We start from the raw sequence: 10,120 nt of genomic DNA, 5'->3' as shown, positions 1-10,120 counted from the left end.
GCATCCATCCATGCATCCATCCATCCATCCATCCATACTTTCATCCATCCATCCTTGAACAGTTCTGTTTATCCAGTTCCGGGTGGTGGGAGCAGCAGCCTGAGCAGAGACGGCCAGACCTCCCTCTCCCCATTCACCTCCTCCAGCGCATCCAGAAGGACTTCAAGGTTTTTCTCAGGCTAGCCGAGAAATATAATCCCTCCAATGGGCCCTGTGTCTGCATTGGGGCCTTCCCCTGGTTGGACATGCCAGAAACACCTCCCCAGGGGGAGTCCAGGAGGCATCGTAACCAGATGAACATACCACCTCAACAAACACCAGTTCTACTTTGAGTCCTCTGTCTTGGATGGGTGAACTCCTCCCCCTATCTTAAAGGCAGAGACCAGTGGCCTTGTGGGTTACATTTATTTCAGCCGCTTCAATTCTCAATCTCATTCTTTTGGTCACTATTGACAGTTCGTAACGACAGGTAAGAGTATCAACAAAGATCGACCGGTAAACAGTCTTTTGGATCATTTCTATCTTGACCACAACCAACATGTACATAGTCCACACCATTGCATATGTTGCACCAATTCACCTGTCAATCTCCTGCTCTATTCTTCCTGCAATGGTGAACAAGACCCTGAGATACCTAACCCTAACCCTAAGTCTTCCACCCAGAGTGGGCCTTCCACCGTTTACCAACCGAGACCCATGGTCTCAGATGTGAAGGTGCTGATTCTCATTCCCATAACTTCACACTGTGAACTGCTGCAGTGAGAACCGAAGTCACCGCTCCATCATTGTGACCACATCATCCCAAAATCCTAACACCACTGAACTGATAACTGAAGTTATGAACAGAACTGGTGACAAAGGGCGGCCCTGTTGGTGTACAACCGTCAACTAGAAAAGATCTGGCTAACTACCGGCAATGTGGACCACACTATCCCTACGTTTGCATAAATATAAGATTCTTTTAAGGACATTATTCACAGCTCTCAACAGATTTCTGTGTGAAACTTGGATACTCGTAAGAAGTTGAAGTCAAACGTATCACAGACACAAAACACATGATGGAGGCGTTCCTCCAGATAAACCGCTTGGCAGGGAGTCACGCCAACTGTGAGACCTGCATTTGAATTCAGCCTTCAGACAGCAACGTTTTACGGGGGAAGATGACACAAGCTGGCCTTTAATGACTCAACAAAGCTGGGACTGGACTAAGTGGACTGAATCCTTGAAGCACAGCCTATATGTAGCCACCGTCTGACAGATTAGCGATAGCATATGGAGTGTTAAACAGATATAACATCAATCAGCGGAGGACTCCTGTCCTAAAAACACTGTCAATCTAAAAGTTGCAATGAGGTCTCTGTGTCATGTGATCTCACCTATTTAAACTCTGTTTGCAGTTAAACAACCATAAGAAAGTCATCAGAGCTGATTTATCATCCACACTGTTGACCTAACTGAAGTCTACAATAGATTTGAGAACAAACCCACTTTAACTCAGAAGAAACCTCTGAGGTCAAATCACACAAAAGCATTTTACTTGCATTTTAATCTCTTTGAGCTCCACCAAGCCGGGGTGTTATGGAGTTACCAGCTAAATAGCTGTTGCCACTCACCTGACGTCATTTTGCTGTGGCGGTTTCTTCTGCCCAACCAGGTTGACAGTTCTTGCTTGAATGGGCTTCTCTTCCCTGATGAGAAAAATACAGTTTCATTAGTTTTGTTTCTCCTAACTTTCTTCTACATGCAGTCTATTGCAGGCGACATGTCACAAAGAGATACTTGTTTCTGCGCTTGAGAGCATATATTTGTTTGTCTGAAATGACTCAAAACTCAAAACTCTACTGCATCCTCTACCTGCGGTATTTTCAGCAGAGGATGTCACAGACGTTTCATTAATAGCTCAGAAAATTGTGTCAACTCTAAATAAAAAGGCATAATATGTTTCCTTTCATTTGCAACAAACAATGATTAGCTACAGGAATTCTGTCAGAGTAAAACAAATACTTATCTACCCTTTAACCTGCTGTTGTAGGATAAATATGATAGCAGTTCGGACTGCAGTCAGCCCTGGATTCATTTCTCCAGGCGTTCAACAGAACAATATTTTTTGCTCTCCAATGTTCTCTGCAATTCACAAAGTTCTCAGAGTTTATGAATGGATTGTGCGCTGTGGCATAGCAGGGTACCCGTGGTGTAGGCAGTTGGTTGTCATCCAACGGAAAGTTGTGGAACTTCGCCGGGACGATCTGCTGCCCCGACATGGGCTTAAGTGTCCCTGGGCAGGACATGGAACACCACACTGCCTCTGCCACTCATAGTGCCAGTCCCAAGCCCAGATAAATGTGGAGGTTTGTGTCAGGACGGGAATCTGACATTAAACCAGTGCTGACACAACAATCTGCTTCAGTTATTCAGTTATTCTACTCCTCACCTGTGGAACAAACTTCCTGTAGACCTGAGGTCTGCTGCAACTGTCAGCTCCTTTAAATCAGGCCTAAAGACATTACTGTTTACTAAAGCGTACTCTTAAATTTAATACTTATGATTTTTAAAAACTGTGCAAAGTTACACTAGTGACGGATAGGCCCTGAATGCAGGCATTGTGACGTAGAATTGTCAAATTAGTTTGATTCAACGCACGAATCGACACAGATTACTTTTGTAATACTGTATTTGACCCGGTCTTTGTACGTTTTGACTGTATAGAAACGTAATTCTCGTCAGTTGTAAGAAATAAGACCTGGAAACAGGTATTGTGGCATAGAATTGTCAAATTGGTTTAATTCCATGTACAAATTGTTACAGATTACTTTTGTAATACTGTATTTGACCCGGTCTTTGTACATTTTGACCGCATAGAAACATAATTCTTGCCATTTTAAGAATGAGATGTACCTGCTGGACTCTACTGCCCTTACTTTTTAACAACTTGTGCTTTTTATTATTTTACCTCTTTTCTTACCTTGTGTTGAATTGTGCTATACACATAAACTTTCCTTGCCTTTCCTTGTTGCGGCAACAGAGAACTACAACAGGAAAGACTGCAGGAAGTCCTCAGACTTTGGGAAAGGTCATCAAATTCTGTTTTATACTGTACGGGTACTAAATGCAAACAGAACTAATCTTCCATTTCTATCTTTGCAGTATTTGGGTATAGTGTAGGTGTCAATGACAGGCCTTAGACAATGATGACGTGCTTTCAATACGTCCACTGACACATTCAAACAGGGGCTGAAAACCGTCTCATCCATAAACATGAGCCGTGGGCTCTGATCAGTCTGATCACAGAGGGAACTCAGAGAGAATCCCCCCCAACACCTACACTGTCTGAAACAGAAGACATGTCTTTTTAATGTCAATACTGTGGGGACCCCTCTATCAGACATTTCTGGCACTTTGGAAACAGCAAAAGATCCCGTGCAGGCTGTCTAAGCAATCATGTGCTGGTGAACAAGGCAGCTCCACATCTTTGGCTTAAACTGTTAAAGACCACCAGCTTTCTTTTTAAAACGACTTTCCAAGGGCTACTGTTTAACAAGTTTAATGTTTTAATAAAATCAAATTAAACTCCTTTCTCTTTCAGTTCAGATTTGTGGATGTCTTTGCCAAATATGAATCAGAATCAGAATCAGAAAAGGGTTTATTGCCAAGTTTTCACACGAGGAATTTGTTATGGTGATTGGTGCAATCAATTGATGCAGGTGATTGATGCAGGTTTCCATTCAAAAGGGCCGAGTGTGTATTACTCGTGACGCGTTACGAAAAGTGAAACGCAGCGTCAGTTCAAAAGAGGGTCTCTGTCAGTTTACAATTCCTGATAGATTTTGACAGAAGCTGATCAGCTTGGTTTACAATATGATAAACTGGGCTGTCAAAGTTGGATTGTTTGTAATTAACTCGGGTGACTAATCTTCCAGTCCCCACCAATGATGACCCTATAAACCTGACTAGTGGGCCTCATGTTGCCAAATTACAATCAGTTCCACTCAAAGGACTAATGAAGTTCCAATACCAACATCCGAAGTGCTCACCAATCACAACAGAAATAAGAGTATCGGGACCTGCGAGTATTTACGCCTACGCACCATCCGAAGAATCATCTTCGTCATAGCTCTAAAAGCCAGAAATACTGCCCTGCAACATCCTGCTTTGAGTCGCTGATCAGAGGTAGCTATGCTAACACTTGAAGCTGCGACACTGCTGGCGTACATTTGATGTACGATGTACATTTCTGAAACGTTTCTCTCCAAACTGTAGGGGACTCGGCTCTACTCAACTCGGCCTGGTTTCTTTTCCACTACAATTCAGCACCTGGAGCAGAAGTAGGAGGTTGGAGTGAAGCTGCTGTGACGTATTTGATTGTGTGATCTAAATGAAGAAGACAACAACACTAAAGATGTAGAACCTGGAGGAGATGATAGATGTGCTGCTGGATCTGTGGCTTGTGTTTGATATCAAGTTAAAAAATGAGAGTGAGAAGCTTCAAGCTATTTTTTTTTTTTTTAGTTCGTCTCTGCGCTGCTGAAAAGTCAGCTGGAGCCGTGAGCAGCTATGAAGAGACAGAGTTCCTGGTAGATCTGGTCGTTCCTTATCGCCTCTAGATCCCTTTTTAATTCTCTCCTCAGACACCAGGTTTATGAACATCTGCACCTCAGAGTTGGATCACCAAACAGACTTTTGCGCAACCATTGCCTGTCAAATAAAATGAACAAGAATCCGTCAGAGTCTCTTTCTCTGATTTCCTCCTCCTGACTCAGACGTCTGACTCCAACCCCCCGACCAATCGGTGTGATGATGTCAGATGCAGTCGACTCAGCAGCTTAGAACCTCGGCAGAATAGTTACAGAAAAAGTATCTACTCGGCACGTTAGACCCCTAGTGGAAAAGCGCAAAACCGAGGCGAGTCGAGTCGGGCTTAGTAGGTACTAGTGGAAAAGCGCCATATGTCATGTAAGCTCAAAGAAGTGAAGCTTTATGGCGAACAGTCAGACCTCTGACATGGCCCAATTACCACCTCACAGGCTCAGGAACTTCCGCATCACGACGCACAGAAACGAGTACCGCCCACACACGGGTGCCCAAACAAGCCTTCACAGACGCAACACTGAACCCGTGTGATCTACTCAAGCTTGACCAGAGGAGTGTGGGTAACGTGAGACGAGCGTGACAACACCAAACCAGTGGAGCACCAAACGCCTGGGAATGAGAGGATCAGTTAAGAGAACATCACGCAGCTCAGGTCTTCAGTATTTTCTTTAACAACTAAAACAAACCGAAGCAAACAATGTCCGTGGCCACCGGTGAGTGAGAGCGCTGGCTGTGAAAGCAAAAATAAAACCCATGTCCTCCCAACTAACAAATATCCAGATTACTGAGTCTTCAGGTCCAGCCCATCACGTCTGTCTGGTATGTATCAACCGATACATACCAGACAGTCAATATCAATCAATATACAGAAAAACTTTGAAAAAAGAGAAAATAAGTATAACTTAAAAGGAACAGAGATCTTTAAAAAAACTAAATTCAGGATGATATTAATGGAACGTTGTGTTTCTGTAAAAGGTATCAGTTTATGGAACAATCTGGATACAGAAGCCAAAGAATGCAAATCCAACATTACATTTAAAAGAATAATAAAAGCCATTTTGGTGAAGAAATATCATGATAATTGTTAAGTTAGGTGGGTTTTCTTTTTTTTCTCTCTCTCTTTTTAGCACCATTTTCATATTTTTTTTTCTTTGAATCAAAAAAGAATACGACTATCTGTGTTTGACGACAGCTATTTTGTGTTATTTTATAACTTTGTTGTAGTTTTGGTTTTGTTTTTTGTTTGTTTGTGTTGGGTTTTTTTTTAAATTGCGTAATTTGTTTTTCTTTTTTTATTATTACATAAATTGAAATTTGATTTCTTAGGAAAAAGGGACAGATAAAATAAGCGTAGTCTTCTTTCTGTTCCCTTTCATTCAAGGAAAGAGATTTGTTGTAATTATATTGAACTGTTTTGTTTTTCCTTTAATGAATGAAATAAATAAATAAAGAAAAGAAAAGTAAAGAAGAAAGATACTCAAAGCCCGGTAACAGAAAGAAAAAAATAGTACTGGAACGACTCAAAGTACTTTTGTTCATATTTCACTTGTTGCCGAGTATTTCTATGTACTGCTGGTAAACATGTGGGAACAGTGTTGGGGGTTTGTACACATACCGAGATCTTACTTCTGCAAACTTTTAATGTTTATAATTTTGTACATAGAAATTCCACATTTGTCTATTGTCTATTTGTCTATTTGTCTATTGTTCATTTGTTTATTGTTACCTTTACCATAGAGAGTGAAACTACCGGAGTCAAATTCCTTGTTGGACAATGTTCGAACCTGGCCAATAAAGATGATTCTGATTCTGATTCTATGCATTTATCAGAGAGTTGACGCAACTCCCACTGTTACAGCAAGCAGGCCTCACAAAGGATGAGCCGTGGTGTTAGGGTTACGTTGTTTGTAATTAACCACTGCGCTTCCAATCTCCACCAGTAACTACCTGATGAAATAGATTTTTGATGTTTGGGTCTTCCATCCATCCATCCATCCATTTTCTATACCCGCTTTATCCTTTGCAGGGTCATGGGGGTCTGCTGGAGTCTATCCCAGCTATTTTCAGGTGAGAGGCAGGGGTTACACCCTGGACAGGTCACCAGTCCATCACAGGGCAACATACAGGACTGTCTCAGAAAATTAGAATATTGTGATAAAGTCCTTTATTTTCTGTGATGCAAAAATGTCATACATTCTGGATTCATTACAAATCAACTGAAATATTGCAAGCCTTTTATTACTTTAATATTGCTGATCATGGTTTACAGCCTAAGAAAACTCAAATATCCTATCTCAAAAAATTAGAATATTCTGGGAATCTTAATCTTAAACTGTAAACCATAATAAGCAATATTAAAATAATAAAAGCCTTGCAATATTTCAGTTGATTTGTAATTAATCCAGAATGTATGATTTTTTTTAATTGCATTACAGAAAATAAAGAACTTTATTATAATATTCAAATTTTCTGAGACAGTCCTGTAACCGCACAACCAGACATACTCACACTCACACCTACGAGCAATTTAGAATCATCAATTAACCTACTTAGCATGTTTTTGGTCTGTGGGAGGAAGCCGGAGAAACCGGAGGAAACCCACGCAAGCACGGGGAGAACATGCAAACTCCACACAGAAAGACCAGGGAGTCGAACCGGGGACCTTCTTGCTGTGAGGCAACAGTGCTAAACACTAAGCCACCGGGCTGCCCCTGTTTGGGTCTTAAAATCAACAATTGTAACAATCTGTTCCACTCAAAGAGCTGATGTACTTAATGTTAAGCTTTTTATGTGTTTATATTTACTGCTGGTAATGTCTTACCCTTGTGTGCTGATACCAATGCCATACAAACACTAGTAGCAAGGCAAAAGCATGTGGGAAACAGTGTTCACATACTGACATCTTAATTGTGTACATTTCACATATGGATATCCTGCATATTAATAAGCTGGGACAGCAGATGTATTTCCAGGGGGACATGCAGGCCACACCGAGCACACACCAACACATACTGTAGCAGATACGTTCTCTTACATAAACTTCCCGCCATGTTTCTGGATGTGTTCATTGAGACTTTGCAGACTGTACACTGTGGATGAGTTTGTGTGTGTGCCGCTGCTCTGGCTTTCAGGTGAGCTGTGTGCTCTATGGACTGAAAATAAGAGATCACAGTTTGGGATGAATACTGACTACCGAGTTTTCTGTTTCGCTGAGAAAGGCCATCCTACCTGCTAAACCGCCGCTAAAATTCACACTTTTTCTGGCTCCTGATACAATGAGAGCACCGGTCGTTGATCACTGATGCTTTGTCATATTACTGTGCTATATTCGTCTCAGGGATGCAGAATCAGGGATACAGGCTGACGTACCAGTGTTACGAGGTTTGAATGCTTTGAGAGCCAGGGAACTGATGTTAGTACATCTTAACAGCTCATAAGTACTGCTCTGCATTACAACCCACACTACCCTACTCCTAGCACACTTAGCATGCATGTATTAGTCAACCATCTTTTCAATGTAGACCCAAATGCGATCCCACATACACACGAGGCTTTTCCATGATAACGTCCATCTAAGCAGAAGGGAAGGGAAACGCCGCAGAAGGCAATATATATACGGTCGGACACGTATGTGCTGACGGCTTGCCTCATTCGCAGTTGCTACATTATGACATGACCGAATCCATTCCTCTTTAATACATTACTTAAAATGATGCATAGCCACTTAGAGCCGGAGCTATAAATTGGACATTTCCTTCTTTAGATGCAATGAATCGATCTTCCGTTCCAGTGCTGGGCCATCAGTCCACACAGAGGGCTTAAAATAGAACAGGGACGTAGAGCCTGAGGAGCGCCTCGCTTAGGTGGGTCGTTCTATCTTACTATCTGCTCGTCTGTGCATGCAGCCTCCAATGCAGAAAACGTGAGCAAGGCATTGTTTCAACTTGATGGAGGAGAAGGAAGGTGGATGTGTGTACAGTACACCTCAGTACCGATCACAGTCAGGGACGATACATCCAGAGACTTTTCTGATACACTGAAGGCGCTACAGAGGAGGTGGAGGGAAGTAGTCGCTCCTCATTCACAGTAAGACTACACTGGCACCTTTCCCTCTCCTGCTACAGGCCCATGTTTCTATAACAGCCCGTGTGATGTCTGTTGCAAGAGCACTGGCCTACATACAGTGCATAAGGCTGGGAAAGGCTCAACCGCACCCCAGAGCTGAGAACAGCAGCTGTTGAGACGGATGCTGCACAGATAAAGCCAACAGGGAGGGTTTTACTTTTACTTTCCCAACGCCATGGCTTCTGCAATTTCCTGCAGCATCTATCGGTGAAACATTCAGAAAAAGGCGCAAATGCTTGCAACCCTGACTTGTGCGGACATGGGATAGAGATGTTAGTGAAGCAAAGTAAAGGTGAGAGAAACGCGGCTCTTGTTTTGCATCTGTGTAGTATCAGGGCTGATCTGTGGTGACACACCCCTTCACCCTCCCACTTCCTTCCCGTGTATCTCCCTCTGGAGGAAGTTAGGCACCTGGCCCTCGGTGAGGATCTGTGAACTGGATTTGAACCCTCCATGTATGCGTCCTCCTCCCGCTCAGACCTGCACGGGCCTCTCTGAGTCACAGTGTGGAGGATGTAACAGCGTGTGTTGACTTCATCTGGATCTGCACACGCAAACGCACACACACATGAATGCATTCTGGGCTCAGTGAGGCCAAGTTTAGGAAAGTACTAGGTTTTGATGAGCAGCTCATCCACATGACATGTCTAAGGGAGCATGGACTTCTTCAGAATGGAATCAGGCCTCTCTCTCTCTCTCTCTCTCTCCCTCACACACACACACACATCTCACACACTCACTGTGCACAGTCTATGTATCTGTCTCTTTTCCCTCCCTTACTTTAACATGGCCTCCTCCTTGGCTTCCTCCTCTTTCTGGCGAGCCAGCACAGCCATGATGATCTTCCTCTCGTCCTCCGTCAGATGGCTGAGGTCCGGCTCCGGGATGGCCGGGGCGCCCCGAGGGCCCGCCGAGGCGAACATCTTCCCGTGCCGCCACCACCTTCCTCTCCTCCTCTCCTCCTCTCCCTCCTCCTCCTCCTCCTCCGCCTCGGATCACGGAGAGAGAAAACCCGCTGGCGGTGCCCACGGATCACGACATGGCCCCCGGTGAAAGCAGGAGCGATGATCGCGGGGTTCCCATGGCGACGGTGGCGGCGCACCGGCGGCGGCCGCGGCGTAGGACTGGATCGGGGGAGATCCTGGATGCCTGTCCCCTGCACTCAGCCTCTCCTCCTCCGTCTCGCTGCTCCGCGGTTCTCCTCTTCTTCTCCCCCCACCCCCCTCCCGCCGCCCACCCGCCCGCCTCTCCCCTCCACCGCCTCCGTTTCACGGGGAGCCCTGCATGTCCGCGGCGCTCTGGTCCTGATGCTGATGGCGCACGGGAGAGGAGGCTGGAGGAGGAGGAGGAGGATGGGGAGGAGGAGGAGGAGGAGATGGAGGAGAAGGAGGATGGGGACGGGGGGGTG

The 10,120-nt window shown here is 44.3% G+C and overlaps 1 protein-coding gene across 2 annotated transcripts in view; it reads right to left on the bottom strand.

The window, feature by feature from the left end:
* The window catches only part of LOC133463933 (regulating synaptic membrane exocytosis protein 1-like), a 169,118-nt gene extending 159,208 nt beyond the window's left edge, over positions 1 to 9,910 (bottom strand). For both annotated transcript variants that reach the window (XM_061745731.1, XM_061745732.1), the window contains exons 1-2: positions 9,493 to 9,910; positions 1,614 to 1,688 (exon numbers count right to left, since the gene is read on the bottom strand). In XM_061745731.1, coding sequence (XP_061601715.1) covers positions 1,614 to 1,688; positions 9,493 to 9,635 — 218 coding nt within the window. In that variant the 5' untranslated portion in view covers positions 9,636 to 9,910. The remainder of the gene's footprint in view (positions 1 to 1,613; positions 1,689 to 9,492) is intronic.
* Positions 9,911 to 10,120: the final 210 nt, after the last annotated feature.

Source organism: Cololabis saira, chromosome 17 (genome assembly GCF_033807715.1).
Source record: "Cololabis saira isolate AMF1-May2022 chromosome 17, fColSai1.1, whole genome shotgun sequence".
Taxonomy (NCBI): Eukaryota; Metazoa; Chordata; class Actinopteri; order Beloniformes; family Belonidae; genus Cololabis; species Cololabis saira.
The sequence above is the reverse complement of the archived record's forward strand: the minus strand, read 5'-3'. Positions and strand labels throughout refer to the sequence as shown.